This window comes from Lotus japonicus, chromosome 1 (genome assembly GCF_012489685.1).
Source record: "Lotus japonicus ecotype B-129 chromosome 1, LjGifu_v1.2".
Taxonomy (NCBI): domain Eukaryota; kingdom Viridiplantae; phylum Streptophyta; class Magnoliopsida; order Fabales; family Fabaceae; genus Lotus; species Lotus japonicus.
This window is the reverse complement of record NC_080041.1, coordinates 9190444-9212416: the sequence shown is the minus strand read 5'-3', so window position 1 is coordinate 9212416 and position 21973 is coordinate 9190444. Positions and strand designations below refer to the sequence as shown.

The 21973-nt window shown below is 38.3% G+C and overlaps 3 protein-coding genes across 3 annotated transcripts; 2 read left to right on the top strand and 1 right to left on the bottom strand.

The window, feature by feature from the left end:
• The first annotated feature begins 1036 nt into the window (after window positions 1–1036).
• On the top strand, window positions 1037–12466 carry LOC130733494 (uncharacterized). The gene is made up of 7 exons (XM_057585709.1): window positions 1037–1858; window positions 2808–2957; window positions 3295–3447; window positions 3574–3771; window positions 3899–4063; window positions 10829–11289; window positions 11663–12466. Exons 1-7 carry the CDS (start codon window positions 1261–1263, stop codon window positions 12269–12271), a joined length of 2334 nt encoding a protein of 777 aa, XP_057441692.1. The 5' UTR covers window positions 1037–1260; the 3' UTR covers window positions 12272–12466.
• A 2-nt stretch (window positions 12467–12468) lies between these two features.
• Window positions 12469–14393, bottom strand: LOC130733497 (1-aminocyclopropane-1-carboxylate oxidase-like). Its single transcript, XM_057585711.1, has 4 exons — window positions 14220–14393; window positions 13901–14127; window positions 13241–13574; window positions 12469–12898 (listed from the first exon to the last, which is right to left on the bottom strand). Exons 1-4 carry the CDS (start codon window positions 14322–14324, stop codon window positions 12632–12634), a joined length of 933 nt encoding a protein of 310 aa, XP_057441694.1. The 5' UTR covers window positions 14325–14393; the 3' UTR covers window positions 12469–12631.
• Window positions 14394–18617: 4224 nt separating this feature from the next.
• On the top strand, window positions 18618–21478 carry LOC130733498 (uncharacterized). Its single transcript, XM_057585712.1, has 5 exons — window positions 18618–18746; window positions 18823–18893; window positions 19019–19099; window positions 19465–19508; window positions 21134–21478. Exons 1-5 carry the CDS (start codon window positions 18707–18709, stop codon window positions 21231–21233), a joined length of 336 nt encoding a protein of 111 aa, XP_057441695.1. The 5' UTR covers window positions 18618–18706; the 3' UTR covers window positions 21234–21478.
• Window positions 21479–21973: the final 495 nt, after the last annotated feature.

Here is a 21973-nt window from a genome sequence, read left to right as displayed (position 1 = left end):
GTTAAAGTTTTTAATAAAAAAATTAAACTTTTGTCTTTTGACTCTTTTGTATAATCAAATATAGAGATTACGGTAAGAATGGAGTCTCACACCTACTAAGACAAAAAAAAAATATAGAAATCACATAACTAAGTGAATTGACGTAATGATTAAACACTTCGTACTCTAAATAAGTGACTTCACTAAGATGAGAAATTTGTCTCACCAATCGGCTGGACACCGAAAAAATACAGATATCACAATCAAAGTCTATTCATTAGTAAAATAATTTCTCGCTTTTTCTTACCCAACATTTTCCCTCACTGATTTCTCTCCTTTACCAAACCAATTCTTGCATCCATTTAGGGCGTATGCTAAGTTTCTTCTAAATCAACAAAGACAAAAAGGAAGAAGAGAGTATTGCTTTAATTGCTTTATGGAAAAGCGCTGAGCATGAATAGTGATTACCACCGGAAACACGACGATTTATAGAAGCCTTATGCAATAGTTGGATACCAAATTCTTGATGTCATAAAAGTGAGATTGTTCCTTGCAAGGATTAAAAGAGAAAGAAAAAAGAATCAATAAATGGCATGCTTGGCTTTCTGATGAGGGTTTTCCAACAACAAAGATTTTAATAGACTCAAAGAGATTTGAACCATCAATTTATTTATAAGGAGGTGAGAATTAAATTCGGAACTTAGGTTAAGTTTTGCAAAAGTTGGCAATGTGCCTGGCAATGAAGGGTATAGATGAAGCTTCACGTGTGTCATGTCAAACAATAATATATGTATAAATAACCAAATTTGAGGTTGGAGGAAACACATTGTAAAAGCGAGAAAACGGTAAAGATACCTACATCTAAAAATCAATTAACAGTTCAAAAAAAGGAGGAAGATAAGGCTTCATTTCACTCATCCATAGTAGGTTTTGATGACATATCACTCTTAATTTATTCTTCCCTTCTCATGTAAATAAAGTAAAAACACATGAGAAGTTGAATTGAAGCATCAGATTCTTTGCTATATGAATGCAGGCAAGTCATGAAACATGCTGCATTAGGACCACAAACACTATAAAAGAAAAATTGCTCAATAGCAACTAATTTTTCAGTAGCAATTAAGTACATTCAACCGGTCGCTAACAGTTTAGTGACCAAATTAGCCTCTGATTTTTTCAGATCGATCGCTAAATCGGTCACTATATAGTGAGTTTCAACACTACCACCACAAAACCCACTTCAAAATCTATTTTTTCCCCCTCACATTGACTTCTAACACCATGTCTCGTGATGGTGACAGCAAGTTACCCTTCATCACACCAGATGAAGTCATAGACTATCTGAATGAGTACACATTGGAAGGAAGATGGGAAAATGTTATAGAAATGTACTATAAATTTCCAGAGTCCCACCTTTCTGTGGTCTCAGAATCTGAGGGCACTGCACTTCATGTGGCCATTGATTTGGATGAAGAAGAGGTTGTGCGAGAGCTTGTGAATGCAATCGTGACACATGCGGTGGAAAGTGTAGCAGAAGAAGGAACCATGGAAACATCACCAGAACAAGCAACAAGTGCAATTAGGATCAAGGCTTTGGAAATGAAGAATGAGAGAGGAGACACACCACTTCACCTTGCAGCTGCAAGGGGTTTTGCAAGAATATGCAAATACATCATTGGAAGACACAATGAGAGGTTTTATTTGGTGAGTAGAAAGAATGATCTTGGGGAGACACCTTTGTACCAAGCTGCTATCAATTGGAGGAAGCAAGCTTTTGCTTACCTTTGTCACATTTCTAGAGAGAGTGTCACTTTGCATGATCTTGTAAGGGATGATGGAGATAGCATTCTTCATGCTGCTATCAGGAGAGAATATTTTGGTAAGCTAGCTTCATTGATGCTCTTGTTTTGCTGCAACATATATACATTTTGAGTTTCACATTTATCTTTTGTGTCTACATCATATTCTCCTAACAAGTTTACATCACTATATCTTTCATTCATAATCAAATTCTCACACAGAAAATTGTTACTAAGAGCAACGCGTTCCCAAACAGGCAATTAATCTTACAACCTATGCTTCTGAATGAAAAACTTAATAGTAAAAGTTGCATTATATTGGATGAGTGTTTGTATAAATTGGGTTGGTAATCACTTCCAAAAACAATATATGTAGACATTATCCACAAGTTTTTCTTTGAAGAGATTTCATGCAAGTTGTACAAGTATACTCAAATCCTCTGTCCTCAATTTATGTCTCACCAATATGTCATTTAAAAGTCACTGTTGTAAGATTATAATTATCATACACAACATAATTCGATTGATGAGACAGAGAATGAGACACTAAATGGGGCCATAAGATCTTCTTCCCAAGTATACAACGCTTGTAACTTATTGAAATTTGATCCGGAACTATCTGTTATTGTCAACTGAAGTCTCTATAAGCCAATCTCTTACTCAGATTCAGCTTTAATTAGTTAGGAAGTTAGAAGTTTGTGATTGTAAATAGTTGGTTAGTTAGTTTTCTCCATGATTACCTAGTTTTCCCTCCAAATTCTGTTATTGCTTTCTGCCTATGCATTGTACAGTTACCATTCAATCAATGAGAATCAGATCACAAACTTCATTCACACTCTTTCAATTCTGTTATAGTTATAGAGAACTTAGTGTGTTTGAATGTTTGCTACATTTAGCTAAAAAAAAATTTGTTCTAATTTATCATTTGTAGTGATTTTAAATGTCGCAAACAGAAATCCAAATAAATACTTTAATCCATATTTATTGCATTCTGAATATGTATTGCTATTTCTATCTATGCTGCAACAGATTTGGCTGTGATAATAGTTCACTATTATGATTTTCTGAGCACACATTTGAATAGCGAGGAATCAACTCCTCTCAAAGTCCTTGCCACTAGGCCCTCAGCCTTCAAAAGTGCAAGCAACCTTTCCTGGTGGAAGCGAATCCTGTACCATTGTAAGTAACACACATGAATACCAATATTTTTTTGAAAGAAAAAGATTTTATTCATAAAAATGAGAGCTTGAGAAACAACCATTCTCAATAGAAATGCATTGGACAATCATTGACATCAATATTACCCCAATAATAGCCATTGTTGCGCGCCTCTCATGCATGCCAAGCTTTGCAATGTTAAAAAACTACACATTGATAGTTAGTACCAACATTCTATGAATTAAGTCGTACACAATATATTTCATGTGTGTTGGTATTTCTGTTCGTGCATATTCCAAGACAGTTCGAACGTGCTTTTGGCAAATCCATGCATTAACTATAATATATTTTGGTAAAGGTATACTTGTGGAACCACTGGATGCAGAAAAAGCAATGAAGAGGAGTTTGAGGAAGATGGAGCTGTCAGGTTCTGATAAAATGAATTTCCCAAAGAACTACACCACATTATTTGACCTATTTTCTGCATTCTTAAAGTTTGCCATTCCACAAGGTACGTGTAGCCTAGATTCTCATGCTATCCATACATCTTCCTTAACTTTTTCAAATTTTATTACTTTATCATATGTCATCAATTACTTGTGTTTAACATTTTTCCCTTTTGTATCCCATTGGTCAGGCAAAATTGTCCAGGGGAATAATCATCATGACACAGAAAACCCATCAAACAATAAACAGACCAATAACAATAGAAACGAAGCTCACTATCCGTTTATATCAAAAGAATATCCGGTTGGATTTTTGCCACGAAATTATGAAACATTTCATCAATTTGTCAAGTCTGCATATGTGCACATTCTTGGTCTTTCAGGAGTTGGTATGTGTTTCTTAATTGATCTAAGTGCTGCTTCAATTTAATGTTGATATGTTACACATGATATATTGTTAATTAACACAACCGATTTTCATTATAATTCATTTGCATCATGGATCTACTTTTGAAGAGTTAAAGGATGTGAAGATAGAAAAGAAGAAGCACCAATGGAGTAGTCAGCTTTTGAAGGCACTCATGAAAAGAGCTTTTGCAGCATTCACGGGTAGCGGGGGTCGACCAACGGATAAGATTATTGATACAGATATGTTCAGTGTTTATCGCCAATGGAAGCAAGGTATGTACAATGTGCATTAGGCTGCTAGATTTTTAAATGACATGACATAATTTAATAGTAATGACAGATAATGTGACTTTAAATGAGGACATAGGATTTCAATTTCTTGTAACTTATGTATACTAGCAAGTTTTTAATAAAAAAATTGCAACCAGAGTTCCTAACTAGTGTTAGTGACAAATTTAAAGTTTTGCTGTAATTTAGAGGGTGGCGAAATCAGTTCTCATTTGGGTGTTCGGTGAGTGGTTCGCCACTTTTGATGTGTTTGATGGAAGGTCAAGGTGGTTTGGTGGTTCTGTTTTTCGCATTTGGCTGCTCAGTGGCTTTATAGGAAAATGAATATGAAGAGAACAGTAGTAGTTTCAAAGATGGAGTGGGAGAAGATGAATATTTTAAGGTAGTATTCTTCTGCTCATTGGTGAAGCTGGTGAATGAAGTCTTTCATGGTGTTATTTTATCAGTGCCTAAAGGGAGACTATCTATCTTGGTATAAGTGCGGATAGAGTGTGAAATGACTCAAGCAAGCAAGAAACTGGTCAGCATGCTAAGATCCCGGTGCAGCATTTATAACCTGGTCAGCCCAACTCTCTAGGGGTCTGCAACCCTCCAAGGGTAGGAGCCAAGAAGCCTTGGCATGTGGCCTTGCTTTGACCTAGGCGGATGGCTTACCTTGATATATACCCAGACTTACACAAGTCATATGGACGTACCCCATTAGCCCACAACCCTCCAAGCCTAGGCGTCAAGAAGCCTTAGCGACGTGGCTGTTAGAAGTCTTACATTGCCTAGAGATATAACCAAACAAGTGTTTATAAAGGGTATAACAACTCTCAACTCTTGAGCTAGCTTTTAAGTTGAGTAGGCCTCCATTATACGCTCTAGATGTTCATCCCTGGACGTGAGAGGGTGTGTTAAAAGTCCCACATTGGCTAGATATATGGTCAAACAAGTGTTTATAAAGGGTAGCGTGATAGCACTGGCAAATCAAAAGCTAACAAAGATAGAAGAAACTCAGAGGAAAATGCAGAACTGGAACAATATCTGTATATGAAAGCTTGGTAGAAGAAGAATCCTGAGGAAGAAGAAGATAACAGAAACAGAGAAGCTCAACTGAATCCCAATTCAGTTGAAGCTCTGTAACTACCTAACTGAATCCCTGATTCAGTTACAACAACCCAACAATATGAAAAAGCTAACTAACTATGAACCATGGATTCTTATTTATAGTCTCTCTAACCACAAGGTTTATTAAGCACTAAGCTAATTATTAAGCACTAAGCTAGTTCCCCTTATTGCGTCTAACATAGACTTGACTGATAAGAGGCTTCTGCATCCTCTTGACCCTATCAATACTCCCCCCCAAAAGAGCCACCTTGTCCTCAAGGGGAAATTGAGGGAAAGCCTTCTGCAGCTGATCAGCAACTTCCCAAGAGTCCTCACAAGAAGGTAAGTTGTCCCAGTGAACTAAGACCTCCAGGTTGCCCTCAGAATCTTCCCTCCACTGCAAAATCTCAGCAGGCTGCACCTGAAGTTCCAGTTCCTCAGAAAGCATAGGAGGTAATGGTTGAGGATGTGGAACAGAATGGGAAGCTTTCTTCAGTAAAGAAACATGGAACACCGGATGGATCTTAGCATGAGCTGGAAGCTCCAACTTATAGGCTACTGATCCAATGCGCTCACGAACCTTGTAAGGACCATAGAACTTAGGGGACAGTTTGGCCACAGGCCTGTGAGCCAAAGACCTCAACTTATAAGGCTGAAGCTTGAGAAATACCCAATCACCAACTGCAAACTCCACTGGTCTGCGATGCTTATTGGCTTGGACCTTCATTAACTCCTGAGCCTTCAGTAAATTATGCTGAAGCTCCTGTAAAATCAAATCCCTTGCAGTAAGAAATTGGTTAACTGCCTCCACCTTAGAAGTGAAAGTAGAACCTTTGATGAGTGTTGGAGGGTCCCTCCCATAGAGAGCTTTGAAAGGGGTCATGCCAGCAGAAACATTGTATGTAGAGTTAAACCAAAACTCTGCCCAAGACAGCCAATCCACCCACATCTTGGGTTTGGGACCAACAAAACACCTGAGATATGTTTCCAGACTTCTATTGACCACCTCAGTTTGGCCATCTGACTGAGGATGGTAAGCTGTACTGTATTTTAACTGAGTACCTGCCAACCTGAACATCTCTTGCCAAAATTGGCTAAGGAATAAAGGGTCCCTGTCAGAAACTATAGAAGCTGGAAACCCATGAAGCTTAACCACCTCCTTAACAAATAAAGCTGTCACATCCTTGGCAGAAAAAGGATGCCCCAAAGCAAAGAAATGAGCATACATTGTCAATCTATCCACAACCACAAAGATAGTATCCTTGCCCCTGGATTTAGGTAGGCCAGAAATAAAATCCATTGATATATCCTGCCATACTTGAGTAGGAATAGGAAAAGGCTGCAACAAACCTCCAGGAGCCAAGGTAGAGTATTTGTATCTCTGACACACATCACAAGCTTCCACATACTGTTTTACATATGTCATCATTCCCTCCCAATAGAAAAAACTAGAAACTCGCTTAAAGGTCCTGAAGAAGCCAGAATGTCCCCCTGAAACACTATCATGGCATTCAGCTAAGATCAAGGGAAGTCTATTAGAAGACTTAGATAAGACTAGCCTGCCCTTATAAAGCAATCTGCCAGCCTGATATTGAAAACCCGGATGAGAATTTGGATCTCCAGCCAAGTCCTGAATGACCTTCTTCCATTTAGGTTCTTGCTGCACCTCTTGGAACCAATCTTCTCCATCATCCATTTGGATCACAGAGATTGCTGAATACATGCCTTTGCGAGAGAAAGCATCTGCCACTGGATTCTCTTTGCCAGGTTTAAATTGTATCTCAAAATCCAGCCCAATAAGCTTCACTGCCCACTTGAATTGTTCCTCACTGAAGAGCCTCTGGTCAGTGAGAAATTTTAAACTTCTTTGATCAGTTTTGATTATGAAATGTCTCCCCATCAAGTAATGCTTCCACCTTTGAACTGCTTGAACCAAAGCCATAAGCTCCCTTTCATAAACAGATTTCAGCTGAGCCCTTGGTGAAAGACCCTTGCTCCAAAAAGCCAAAGGCCTACCCTCCTGCATTAGTACAGCCCCCACCCCTTTACTAGATGCATCAGTTTCAAGGACAAATGTTTTAGTAAAATCAGGGACTGCCAGCAAAGGTAAATTTATCATAGCAGCTTTCAAGGTCTCAAAAGCTGTTGTAGATTCTGAAGTCCAAACAAAGCTATCCTTTTTTAGTAACTCAGTCAATGGCTTGGCAATTTTACCATATCCTTGCACAAATCTTCTGTAGTAGCCAATCAACCCCAGAAAACCCCTTAGACTTTTCAAGTCCTTTGGAACTGGCCAAGAACTCATGGCTGCAACTTTGGACTTATCAGCTTCTACCCCAGATCCAGAAATTATGTGGCCTAAGTATTCTAGTCTAGGTTGAGCAAAGCTGCACTTCTTCTTGTTAGCCTTCAAGGAATTAGACCTCAAAGCCTCCAAAACCTGCTTCAAGTGTGTCACATGAGATGTCTCATCCTTGCTGTACACCAGGATGTCATCAAAATAAACTAGAGCATACTTCCTCAGATATGGCCGCAAAACTTCATTCATGAGGGCTTGAAAGCATTGGTGAGGCCAAAAGGCATCACCACAAACTCGTAGTGGCCTTCATGAGTTCTGAAGGCTGTCTTTTCAATGTCAGAATCTCTCATTCTGATATGGTGATAACCAGATTTCAGATCCAGCTTAGTAAAAACAGTAGCTCCCCCTATCTCATCAAGAAGCTCTTCTATGATAGGAATGAGAAATTTATTAGGTATGGTAATTTTATTCAAGGCTCTATAATCAACACAGAACCGCCAACCTCCATCTTTTTTCTTGACAAGGATAATAGGGCTAGAATATGGGCTGATGTTGTGTCTTATCACCCCAGAATCCAACATTTCCCCTACCAATCTCTCAATTTCTGTTTTTTGGTAGTGAGGGTACTTGTAGGGCCTCAAATTAGGGATGACAGCTCCTTCATGAAGATGAATAGCATGGTCATGCCTTCTAGTAGGAGGGAGTTCCATAGGGTCTGAAAACACATCCTCAAAAGAAACTAACAAGTCCTTAATAGAAGTGGAAACTACCCTCTGAATCTCTTCTTCTCCCTTGTGTGGTTCACACTGAATCAGCAACCCCTCTCCTTCTTCCTTGAGGACTTGCATCAGTGCTCCAAATGATACTGCAGTTTTGGCCAAAGCTGGATTTCCAATTATCTTGATGAACTGGTCTCCCTGTTTGACTGTCAGCTCTAGCTTCCCAAAGTCAGCTTTGACCTCCCCTAAGCCAGCTAACCAATCCAACCCCAAAACTATATCTACTCCAGTTAAAGTGAAGAGGTATAAATCCTGTACCACTTCCAACTGCTGCATCTGTAGCTGCAACTGAGCACATTTCCCCCTGCACCTTACCTTGTGACCATCCCCAACCTCCACAAAATATGAAGGAGTGTCCTAAACTGGCAATTGAAATCTGTCAACCAAATCAGTGGCAATAAAGTTGTGGGAGGCTCCACAGTCAATCAAGATTACCACAGAATTTTCCTTCAACCACCCTTCTACCTTCCAAGATCTGGTGGTTGTAAACCCTGACATGGAACTCAATGACAAATGTAAGGATTTCAGAGAATGCATGCAATCTTCAAAAACCTCTAAATCCTCCTCCTCATCTTCATCCAATATTATCATTCTGAATTGCTTATTTTTACATCTATGCTCCCTATTATAGGGCTCATCACACCTGAAACAGAGACCTTTTTCCCTCTTTTCTCTGACCTCAGCACCAGTTAAGTGCCTAAATTCTCCCCTGTTCCTGACACTGTCTGTACTCAGATTTTGTCCAGTACTACTCTGAGCACCATTACTCACAACAGAGTCAGTTTTCTTATCCAAACCTTATTTGGATTCTACAGTTACAGTTTTGGTATAAGGATAGGCTCTGGAATTTCCAGAAGATCTTGCATAACCAAAACCAGTTTTCCTATTGACTAACAAATTCTTTTGCTCTATCAACAAAGCTTTTTGAATAATTTCTGACAAAGAATTCAATTCATAAAGCTTTACCTCTGCCTGCAACTCTTCCTTGAGGCCATTCAAGAAGATTCCTCTAACAAATTCTTGATCTATAGTCTTCAATGCTCCCACAAACTTTTCGAATTGCTCCACAAATTCTTCAACAGTTCCTGATTACTTGAGAGCCAGAAGTTGTTCAAATGGATTTTGCACCATGGAAGGTTGAAACCTGCGTACAACAGCTAGCTTGAAGGCTTGCCAGTTAAGGTTCGGATTGCACCTCTCCCACCATTGGAACCAGCTCAGAGCTTTTCCTTCAAGAGCCATAACTGTTGCTTGCATCTTCTCTTCGTTAACTTCTTTCAACAAGAAGTACCTTTCCAATCGATGCGTCCATCCAAACGCGTCTTCGCCGGCGAAAATCGGAATCTCCAGTTTCCTCCATTTCTCCTTGCGATTCGTATCATCCACTCGCTCACCACTGCTACCGATTCCTTCCTGAGAGTGTTCTCCGGTGCGATCGCGATTGTGGCCAAACCTAGCCACGATTTCAGCGATTTGTTCCTCATGCTTCTTCGCAAGCGCTTCTGCTAACTCCAATCGAATTCGCATCTCCTCACGCTCTTGCTGCCAGTCCTCAACGTTGCGCGCCATGCTACGAGTCTTCATACGCAGCTTCAGGAAATCGTGGAATTCAGGGCACCGAATCGGTGCTCTGATACCAGTGATAGCACTAGCAAATCAAAAGCTAACAAAGATAGAAGAAACTCAGAGGGAAATGCAGAACTGGAACAATATCTGTATATGAAAGCTTGGTAGAAGAAGAATCCTGAGGAAGAAGAAGATAACAGAAACAGAGAAGCTCAACTGAATCCCAATTCAGTTGAAGCTCTGTAACCAACAACCCAACAATATGCAAAAGCTAACTAACTATGAACCATGGGTTCTTATTTATAGTCTCTCTAACCACAAGGTTTATTAAGCACTAAGCCAATTATTAAGCACTAAGCTAGTTCCCCTTATTGCATCTAACATAGACTTGACTGATAAGAGGCTTCTGCATCCTCTTGACCCTATCATAGCGCAACCCTCAACTCTTGAGCTAGCTTTTGGGTTGAGTTAGACCTCTCTATGTCTAATAGTGGCCTTGCTTTGCCCTAGGTGGATGACCTAGCTCGATAGCTAGACCTACTCAAGTCATCTAGACGGCTCAGTACCCTAATGGTCCACGGCCCTCTAAGGCTAGGCGTCAAGAAGCCTTGATGACGTAGTCTTGCTTTTCCCTGGGTGGATAGCCTACCTACCTTGATAGCCAGACTTACACGAAGCCTTGGCGACGTGGCGTTACTTTATCCTGGGTGGATGACCTAGCTCGATAGCCAGACCTTACACACAAGTCTCTAGACAACTCAGTACCCTAACGGTCCACAGCCCCCCAAGGCTAGGCATCAAGAAGCCTTGGCGACATGACCTTGCTTTGCCCTGGGTGGATGGCCTGCCTTAATAGCTAGACTTACACAAGCCATCTAGACGGCGCAGTACCCTAACCGTCAATGAATAGATACTTATTGATTCTGGTTTGGAGTTTAGGAATCTAAAAAAACATTTTAAACTCGTTAAGATGTAGTGCTTAAATTTATCTTCCATTATTATTTTTATGAATTGAAGGTGAAAGTAGCAGAATGGAGTGGTTGAAAGAAGAAAATGAACCAGAGGCCAATATGAAAAAGGAAATTTCAACAACTCGAAGTGAGACAATCAAGGATACCAATCCTAGAGAATGTGATGAAAGGGAAGTTGACAAAAAGGAGACAGCATTGTTGGTAGCTGCAAGAAATGGCATAGTTGAAATAGTGACCGAAATTGTATCTCGAGTACCAAGTGCCATCCACAACACAAACAAAAAGAAGCAAAACGTGTTGCTAGTTGCAGTGAAGAATAGGCAACCCCTTGTTGTTGAGACACTGAGAAAGCTGTCAAAACCAGAACTCTGGAATAACTTCATTCTGGCTGTGGATGAACATGAGAATACCATGCTGCACTTGGCTGCCGAGGCACTAGGCGGCGATAACCCTTGGCAGATTGCTGGTTCTGCCTTACAAATGATGTGGGATATTAAGTGGTTTCAGGTAAATACAAACACACATTAATTTTCAACATGCTTCTTAATTTAATTTACACTTTCTCACCTTGCTCTTTATGTCTAGTTACATTCTTTTTCCAAATTTTCTTTTTGAAAATTGGTATATTGGCTTACCTATCAGCATTAAAGAAACTTTAGGAGATCAACATCTTCCGACCTCAAACTGTGTCTCAAAGTCCTTTCTCACTAATGAAATTTTTTTATGTCAACTCATTTTTATTCAATCTTGTTCTGAAATGGGAATCAATTCTGGAGGAAAAGCTTATGGAAGTTGCTTCTAAGTTTCAAATTTGATTATGTAATTAACACTTGAAGTTTATATATGTTGATTCTTTTGTTTTTTTATTACCTTGGAGCAGTATATCAAAAGCCTTGTACCTCAGCATTTCTACTTCAGAAGCAACCAGTCTGGCAATACTGCAGGAGAGGTCTTCACAAGAACACATGTAGATCTCATAAGAGAGAGTGCTGAGTGGCTCAAGGACACATCAGAATCATGTTCTGTTGTGGCTGGCCTTGTTGCTGGTGTTTCCTTTGCTACAGCAAGTGCTGTCCCTGGCGGCACCGATGAAGAAGGTAAACCTCACCTGGAAGGAAAGCCTGCATTCGACGTATTTGCCATTGCTTCACTGGTTGGACTCTGCTTCTCTGTCACAGGACTCATCATGTTCCTTTCTATTCTCACCTCTCGAAAACAAGCCAAGGATTTTCGAAGTGACTTGCCACTGAAGCTTCTTCTTGGTTTAAGCTCTCTGTTTGTGTCCATTGCTTCTATGTTTATTTCCTTCTGCACTGGTCACTTTTTTCTGCTCAATCACAAGTACAAGTCCATCATGTTTCCAATTTATGGAGCCACTAGTATTCCTGTGACTTTCTATGCTATCTCACAGTTTCCACTGTACTTTGATCTTCTAACTGGGATTTTAATCAAGGTGCCAAATGCCAGTGACAAAGGTGAGGGAATATAGGAGCTTCTACATTGTCACTGATGGAACAGTACTTAAATCAGTATGGCGTTGGATTCATGTGAAGATTTTGATTTGTTGCTTTTTTCCTTGTGTTTGTGTTTAAGGAGAGACATTTCTGTATATTCTTTGTTGAAATTTTCATTTCAATTTGAAGTTTGAGAGTGCTGGAAATAAACTAGACCCAACAAAGAAACGAGAGGAAGAAGAACAAGAACATATTATTAGAACAACTTGGTCATTTATTAAAATACAAGTAATCAAATTCAAATCACCAAATTGTAATACGCGATTGCATTATAAAAAACAACTCTTCCTGAAGTAGATCACAACTTCATTAATCTGTTGTAATTTGGTAGTAAACTAAAATGAATTGACGGCCTTCATGGCTTGAAATCTTGGTTCCTTTGCCTGGAACTTCAACTTAGTATAGAGCTTCATGTAATCCTCAAACACAAACTTTGGGTATACTTGTTCTGCCTCCAATGCCTTACTCTCCAACAATGCTGGTGCAGGGTAGATAACAGCATCATTGGCAGGGTTGTAGAATGAGGCTATGGACATTCTGGTCCCATCTGTTTTAGCAATCACACGATGCTCTACACTCTTGTATTTCCCATTGGTGATCACCTGATTTCATTTACCAAATTGTTGTATAAGCAAGACAGACACATTAGAGTTGTGCATTAATTTAGACTAACATATTATAGCGTGTTTGGTTCTACTGTCGGAAGCCTCATAATCACGTATGAGTAGATGCTACAAAGTGTAGCTCTTGCTTTGAATTTTATTTGTGCACACCACAAATCTATTATCATGTTTGGATCAACTTCTTTTACATCAGAATCAATTATGAAACCCAGAAGCTACTCACAGAAGCTTTTCCTCATAATTGATATTAACTTTAGAATTAATTGTAGATGGATTTCCAAACATGCACTAAACACGCTATGAGTCAAAGAATTTGCTTACCTCAAGCTGGTCACCAAGGTTAATAACAATGGAGTGGCGCATTGGGGGCACATCCACCCATTGGCCATCTTTGAGAAGCTGCAATCCACTGACCTTGTCATCTTGCAAGAGAAGGATAATCCCACCTGCATCTGTGTGTGCACGAAGACCTTTCACCAGCTCTGGCTTTGGGCATGCAGGGTAGTTTGCAACCTTTGTGCCAAAATTTGGACCCTTTGATCCATGAAAGGCCTTCTTCAGATACCCTTTCTCCAATCCAAGATTTTCACATAACAAGTCCAACAGCTCCTCTGCTAGTTTCTCCAATTTCTGTGCAAATTCTTTCATTGCATTCCTGCATCATTATAATCATCTAGTTCAAAAAATGCCTTGTGGTTGTGGAGACTATGGCACGTATACATAAATATTGGTGTAATAAATCTTAAATTATTTATATATGCCATTAACAACATGTCATGCATATGATAACTTATAGCATTTTTCACAAATGGCTTCGCCCCCTCTCTGGACTCGCATATAGCAGAAGTTTTATAGTATCAGGTTTGCCCTTTTTTATAATCAATTCTGGCATCATGGTAGCTTTTCCCCAAAATTGATTTTGCCTTTAGGATAAATTGTTAAATGATTTCCAAAGATGGACTTGATTTTCAAAATTCTAACCTGTACTCTTCACTTAGATCAGGGATTTCAGATATGTTGGATTCTGGGAGATGGCGCAAGAAGAAGGTTGTCTCCCAGTCCATCTCCTTGACCTCAGCTTGAACATCATCCAAACCTTTGCTTGCCATCACCTCCTTGAACCTCTGCTCCATGCATTTCCTATAATGCTCTTTTGTTAGCCTTTCCACAGTATCCAAAAGTTCATGGGGTATTCCATGATTCACCAACTACAATTAGAAAAGAAACAAGGTTAATATACTTCAAAATGACCAACATGAAAAAAAGTTTTAACTTTTTTGTGAGCATGTTCATGGGGTACCTCAAAAAATCCCCAGTTCTCACAGGCATCTTCAATCTTCTCTAGGATTGCCTTCCTCTTGTCACCATTGATATTCTCCAAGTTGATCACAGGGAAGTTCTCCATCTCTCACAACTGTTTCTTTCTCTTGCACTTCTGAGTAATCTTAGTTTGTATGTGTGTTGATATGGGAAGCAAGGTGTGTGCTATTTATAGGAATTCAAAGAGTACAAATATGACACTAGGACAATTAAAAACTCTATTGTGAGTCACATGAATCATGATATGCATGCTTAGTAACTTAAGCCGACGTACGTCTGCATATTTAGTGTAGTTGAATTGTCTACAATTTGGTATGGATTAAGACTCTTCAAGAGGTTAATACAACATTTAATCATGATCAAGTCGAGAACATCCATATCCTAATGAAATTAGTTTTTCTAGCAGAAGGATTTTCCATACATAAATTCAAACCTTAGTTAAGAAAAATCAAGTATATACCGATTAAACTAGTCGTTGTGTCATCTTATTATTGATAAAACTCACAAAAACTCAAGTAACAATTTATCTAACAAGGTATTATTGTTTTTTATGGCCTTAGAAACTTATGTGCATCTCTAGAATTTACTGGAACTTTTTTTATGGTGAAATCGACTTTACTAGATCTTATTGCTATAAGCCACAAGCATAAGAAAATTCTCACTTTATTTTGGGCAGAGGTTCTCAAATACATTAATTGAAAATTGTCACAGGACAATTTCTTTTCTGAAAAATAATTATTGAAACTAGTTTAGACAAGAAATAAGGAAATACTATCACTATAGTTTAGTGTTTCTGTTCCTTTCATGACTTGACCAAGAGTAGCCACCACACATATATTCTATTCTTCTGAACTTCCAAGTCACTTTGACCAATAGCAAGAAGCAGCCACATCCTTGGTTCTAGTCAGAAATTTCTTGTCATTGTGGGCATCTATATAATTCTGATTCCTTGCTGCAGAAAAAACGTTGAATTAGTCTCTTTTAAGTCTAATTAACATCATAATTCAATATATGTCTTCTAATTTTGGAGAACCGGAGGCTGCCAAGGGTATTACGTGCTTATATTAATTATAAGTTGTAACATGTGAGGAAATGAACAAGCTGACAATGAAATGACAAAGGACATAAATTTGAGGAAGGGAGGAAGAATGAAGATTAACATACTGTCATGATGTCATTATATTCTTTTGTTTATGTTCAAATGATGTCATTATATATATATGGTTGCATTTTTATAAAGCCTATTCTAGAAAATTTGGACTTTGAATTTGGAAAATGGTAGATTTGTGTCACAAAACAACAGTAACAATTTTTTTTTCTCTCTCTATCTCTTTTTTTTTCAACATATTACATATCATATTTATAGTTTTTCTCTTCCTATATTTTGGTGTCTACACCAGAAAAAAAAAAAAAAACTACTTACATAAGTTCAGTCTAATGATCTTATTACCACAAAATAATAATAACATTTATAAACATATTTGTCTCTCTCTTCTTATCGTAACACATTACATATCATATTTATTATTTTTCTCTCTTCTCTTCATATATTTTAGTTCTAAAAAAAGTAGTTTACACATCTTTATTGATTTGCAAAAACCGATCAAGACTAGTTAAATAAATTCGGTCTAATCTAGCATACTTCCATAACTATTAATAAGAATAAGTTAATTTTGATTATAACTTTAGGCGCATTTCACTAAACAACATAATTAAGGACTTGTCACAATAAGCTCTCTTTTTTAAAGTCACGATAAGCTAATTTAAGTGAGAGATTGTCGGCACTAAAAATATGAACATTAAACTCACTATGTATGATAAAAAAAATCATAAGTGTACAATAATCATGAATAGTACAAATGTGTATACACAATGTTGCATACATACTTTAGAAAAAAAGTTGCATTGCTTATAAATTGTTAGCTCCTTAATTCATTTCTTTATCCTAGAGCAAATGTAACACCAATTGGAAACAATTTAAGCTTGTATAAAATCTATGTTAGTGGCCTTGTTGTTATTTCGGCTAATGACCAATACTTACTTGAGAGGACATACCCATTTTTTTTAGAAGAGATTGAAATTAAAGTTTAAGGGTTGCTCGATTATACTTACATAGAAAGAGAATAATCATTCTTAAACGAATGAGGGATTTCACAATGCATATAGCATATCACACTCTGTTGTTGAGAGAGAGATTCTTTGTCCGCTCCTTAGTTTTCTTTTTCTTTTTGGTACAAAGCGGCTAAAAGAAAAAGAAAACGACTACAACACTAGATCCTCAAGAAGGAAGTTCCACGGTAGTCCTCCGCCAACAAAGGAAGAGCATCCAAGGGAGGCTCTTCAAGACACAGGAAACGAGCATACATGCGAGCACTGAAGGTATGAAAAACGATAGAAGGGGGGGTTTGAATAGCGTTTTCAGAATAAAAACTTCCCACTTAAGATTTTAACAAATCTTTCGAAACACAAGTAAAGTGCTTAAGATAAGAGATGAGAAAAGCACACAAGGATTTTATCCTGGTTCACTTGATGAATCACTCAAGCTAGTCCAGTCCACCCGTGAAGGTGATTTCTTCCTCCTTAGAATGAAGGCAATTCACTAATCAGAGATTTGTTACAACTGCACTTGAAACCTACAAGTGACAAACAATACACTGACTTAGCTCACACTAAGATTCACTCTCTTAGTCTTCTCTAGGATCCGATCAACCTTGATCTCCTAAAGGTAAACTAAACAACTGTTTAAAGAATATTGTTTACAAAGAAGTTGCTTCTTAAAAGCTTGTAGTAAACACAATGAATTCGATGAAGAAAGATTGCTTAGAAGATTTGAATATTGCTTGCGCGTATATGTTTCTTCCAACCGCATCTTTCAGTCTTCAGCCTCTATATATACTCCAAGGATAGGGTTTGAACATTGCATGGGAATGCTACCGTTGGAGGGCAGATATGGGATTTCCAGCTTCTGTTGTGGCTGAGAATGTTAGGTTAGGTCGTCAGGATAGTACACTTGCTTTTGTACTTTGGATAGTGACGTGACCTTTAACCTTGTTGACTTTTGATCAGAGGAATGCTTTGTGTTGGAACTTGTGAAGCTTGTTGATCAGAGTCAGAGGGAAGCATGGATCCTCTGACCGTTGTACCTTCTGATTATGAACTCAGAGAAGTACTTGGTCTTCAGAGCCAATTTGCTTCTGGACTTCAGAGTCTCCACTTTTCAGCTTCTGGATCTTCAGAGTCTTCTAAACCATCAGAGCTTCTGAACCTTCAGAGTGTCTGGGTTATCAGAACGTCTGGATCTTCAGAACTTCAAGTGAGCTGAGTCCATATCAGAACTTGATTAACTTCAGATCTTCTGAAGCTTTTCTACTGTTTAGATTGATTATAGAGATTGCGAAAGCGCTAGGGTTACTCTTTAAGCAAAGTGTTTCTGATTTGTGTGAGATTATGTCAGGGTCAGAGCCTGTTAAGAGCACACTCAGAAAACACGTTAGAGTACCATAGTTGTTCATACTAAAACGTTAACTTGTAATCATCAAAACATAGAGTTGTACTACACGATCAAAACTTGATCTTACAAGCACCCTCCATCGCCAAGAGATCTGCCACCGCATTTCCTTCACGAAGAATGTGCTCAAATCTGACTAGCCACTCTCACCCAAAATGTCCATGATGAGACCCAGCACAGGAGCATAAATATGGAAACGACCACACCCCTTCTGCACAAGGGAGAGGGCATGCTGCGAATCGGAGAAAACCACGACTCTACGGCAACCACGGTCCCAACACAACCTCAGCCCATACAAAATAGCGAGAAGCTCCGCCTTCAAGATCTCAGAAATTCCAACAAAAGCTGAGAAACCAAAGCACCACACCCCCGCCATGTCACGGACCACACCACCTGCCCCAGCACGGCCCGAATTACCCAAAGAGGACCCATCAACATTCAGAGCTAACCACCCTTCAGGGGGCGCTCGCCACCGCACCCACCGGGGATCAACCGCACCGCCAGGAGACGCGCGCAACACCTTCAGCATACTCGCTGCATGATGCAAAACCAGCTGCCTAGGCTCCGAGCCTTGCCCAAGAACCAAGCTACAACGGCGACGCCACAAAAACCAGGCATGGATGAGCAGGGACAGAGCATCCGCGCGCGACACACAATTGAGCCAATCTTGGAACGAAGCAACAGTAAAGAAACTAGGAGCAAGAGAAAAAGCAAGATTAAATAATGCCTTGTATTATTTCTCAAAACAAAATTAAAATCTTTCATGAGAAATTAAATAATTTTTTCCTCTAGTGTAGGGGCATTAATGCTTATAAAAATATCTTTCAAAAAATGCTTATTAAATAATTAAATACTTTATTTATACAATAAAAAAAATCTTTTTCCAATAAAGAAAATTTCTTCCAAACGATCTGAAGAACAAGAAGGAAGAAGCTTGAAGTAGCTGGTGGTAAAGTAAAATGGATCCTCATCTCTGGCACAAAGTGGCTGCGATTTCAGGTACCCTTTGTCTTCATCTTCTTCTTCTTCTTCTTCTTCTTCTTCACTCTTTCCTCTTACCCTTTTGTTGAAACAGGAGTTGCAGCACTTGGATTGGGCACCTATGGCGCCCACGGCTTCAAGCCGCAAAACCCATCTTACAAAGAGGTCTGTTTGATCGTTTTCATTTTTCCCATTTGCTTTTAACTTCAATTTCATCATAAAGTTTCAATTTTTACTCCCCCCATGTTGTGTTTTCTAATTGGAAATTTGGAATGTATCTATCTGTGAAGGTTTGGCATACAGCATCTCTTTATCATTTGGTTCACACAGCTGCCTTACTTGCTGCTCCAATCACAAAACACCCCAATGCTGTAAGTTCCCATTCTCACTTTTCTCTACTTGCTCTTATATATTGGTCATGTTTGGGAAAACAGCTTAATTAAGCGCTTAACGTCATAAGCGCTTATTCATAAGCTATTTTAAAAAATAATTGAAATAAATTAAAAATAGGCTATATATAAGTATAAACTCTTTTTCATAAGCTATCCTGAGTAGCTTATGAAAATAAGCTACCATAAGCTGTTTGCATAAGCTCTCCCAAACACTGGCATAAGCGCTTATGCTATCAGATAAGCTTAAATAAGCTCTTCCAAACTGGGCCATTAACTATATATGGTTATTGTGAAGTGTTTGTGAAATGAAAACATCAATTTTGTTTTTTTCAATTATCATGCAGTTTGGAGGCCTTCTAACAGCTGGGATCGTGGCTTTCTCTGGGACGTAAGTGATATTAACACGATTTAAATGGCTATATAATCTGTACCATGGGTTTCTTCTAGTTGTTTGTGAATTGTGATGCTTAGTTTGAAGCTAGATATTTTGTTTTTCAAGTTGCTTTGTATATTATATGAATGAATTCTTATGAAGAAAACAAAGTTGGAGACATGTACATTTCAATTCCATAAAGATATTGTTCAAGTGAAAGAAGGTGAAATGCAATTGCTCATGAGTGACATTGTGGAAGTATACATTAAGCCACCAAGGTTTATAAACTTAGCCATTGCCACATGGATGTTGAAAAGTTCATTTGATTAACATGACGGCACAAATAAAAGCTAGGTTTTGGGTATGTAGAAGATATTTTGTCTGAAGTATTAGTCATGGACTGGTGGTTCAAGGTAGTCCTCCCTAGGAAGAAATTAAGCTTGTGCGGTTTATGTTTAAGATTCCGAGTGGTATTTTCCACGGAAAAGTGGTTGAGTTGGACATTGTTTTCACCATGGGAAGGAAACTGCCACTTAATTTTCTCCAAGTAACTGAAGGAAGGGAAATCTAAAAGACAGGAATTATTTGTGTTAAGGATGGAATGGAACCTGATACAATTGCTCTTAGTACTGAATTAGGTTCCTGGTTTGATTCTTTATAAGAATGACATCAGAGTCTGGACTCAGGATATCAAGCAAGGGATTTTTGAACCAGTTCTTTAGAGGACTATCAGGACACGTTATTTTCACAGAGGAATGCTCATGTCATATGGTTTAACAGTGATGTGAGATATGACTTTGTAGATATGATTACAAGGATTTACATACCTGTAGCAGTACCTCGAAGAAGTTGGGTTGTCTATTTAGCTAGAACGGCGATGTGAGTGTGGTTTAATATTCTTCAGGCAAAAAGGGGAAAAAAAGGTTTTGACTGTCCAGCCTGAAAAGTTCAGCTGTTTGGCATCAGGTCCAAGAGATTCCCCATGCTCATTATTTCACTGTTTGTGATCAGTGATTCCAAGTCAACCCAAGAAATACACAGATCAATGTGAGAAAGATCTGTGGATTCATTATGAAGTTTGGAAAGTATTAGCAATTTAGCCTCTAATCTGACTTTCAATATCTTCTTTGGAGGTAATCCAATTGCATGTAACATTTTGGAGATCTAAAATCGAATTATTTATCCTTCTTAGACCTTAGTGCTACAAAGGAGTGCATAATTTTAGAATTTATTTCCCATTGTTTGAAGCAGTTAATTTTCATGAATTGTTTCCAATACTTGTGGTCTTACGTGATTGCTTGATGGTAAGCAGATATTGGATGCCTTTAAAGTTGGCCATTTGTTGAGAATAAGATACATTATACTTTCATTTCTTTTGGGAAACTAAAATCATAATAACATTTTGGCAAATTTTCAAGTGTCTTGAGTCAGATGATTTAGAATTAACTCCAATCATGGTCTGCTGTAGTTTGCTGTTCTTGCATATACAAAATGCCCTTTGTCCAATAAATAAGTCTAGCCTATAACAATATAGTGGAGCTGTGTTATTTGCTTTTTGCTAAGAAATATTGGTAAAAAATTAGAATGAATGAAAACTGCATTCATCTTTGATGATATTCATAGAAATGTTGATTTTTTAGGTGTTATACTGTGGCATTTCTTGAGGACAGAAAATATTCAACCTTGGCTCCATTTGGTGGCTTTGCATTTATAGCAGCTTGGGGTAGCTTGTTTTTCTGATGACTTCAACACCGTCTTGGTTTGTGCTGCTACAATATCTATCATATGTTTGTTAATAAGCAATTAGACTATCATGGGATTTAGCATTTGCCTAGCTCGGGTATCTCATTTGTAAATCTTTTTCTGTTTCAAGCCAATGATTTATGATCTCGGAATCCATGTATCTTTGGAATTAGAGATTTGGTAATAGTACTTGTAGGTCATCATTATATACTTACATCTTATTATTATTATTATTATATATATATATATATAGCACAGCACAGCACGCATCAGATAGGCAAAGAGGATGAGAAGGTGGAAAGTTGGATTGTGAAGTTTATCTGTTGTCTTTTTATGGCTCTGATAGCGAGTACTGGGTTTCCTTCTTTTAACTATGTTTTCTTTTGGAAATTATAGGCTTTACATGTTTGATTAAATTGATGAACTAATTTGGGAAGTAAGGAAAACGTTTTGCATAAAATATGTTAGAAAAACATGATGTAAAAACCCTTGAGATAAATAAAAGCCACTCAACCCCAACTTAACAAAGAGCCAATTGACTTATGAGCGAAGAAGATATTATATTATTTTTAACCAGCACTCCCTTTCTACCACGAAACGGCTCTGCCGAACTTATAGTGTGGCGGCAAAAAAGGAAGCCTACAACAAGGCTTCAGCGGGCAAAAGGGGTCATTTCAGCAACTCTGAGAACAAGACGATGAGGGGAACTTCTGTAGATTCCAAACACTCAGCAGCAA

Bases quoted from the DNA above. Each gene is read 5' to 3' on its own strand.
- LOC130733494 (XM_057585709.1), top strand. From the start codon at position 1,261: ATGTCTCGTGATGGTGACAGCAAGTTACCCTTCATCACACCAGATGAA. The intron at 2,958-3,294 runs GTAAGTAACACA...ATTTTGGTAAAG, and splicing joins GAAGCGAATCCTGTACCATT to GTATACTTGTGGAACCACTG. The intron at 4,064-10,828 runs GTATGTACAATG...TATGAATTGAAG, and splicing joins TTATCGCCAATGGAAGCAAG to GTGAAAGTAGCAGAATGGAG.
- LOC130733497 (XM_057585711.1), bottom strand. From the start codon at position 14,324: ATGGAGAACTTCCCTGTGATCAACTTGGAGAATATCAATGGTGACAAG. The intron at 14,128-14,219 runs GTACCCCATGAA...TTCTAATTGTAG, and splicing joins AGAACTGGGGATTTTTTGAG to TTGGTGAATCATGGAATACC. The intron at 12,899-13,240 runs GTAAGCAAATTC...AAATGAAATCAG, and splicing joins ACCTTGGTGACCAGCTTGAG to GTGATCACCAATGGGAAATA.
- LOC130733498 (XM_057585712.1), top strand. From the start codon at position 18,707: ATGGATCCTCATCTCTGGCACAAAGTGGCTGCGATTTCAG. The intron at 18,747-18,822 runs GTACCCTTTGTC...TTGTTGAAACAG, and splicing joins CAAAGTGGCTGCGATTTCAG to GAGTTGCAGCACTTGGATTG. The intron at 19,509-21,133 runs GTAAGTGATATT...TTGATTTTTTAG, and splicing joins ATCGTGGCTTTCTCTGGGAC to GTGTTATACTGTGGCATTTC.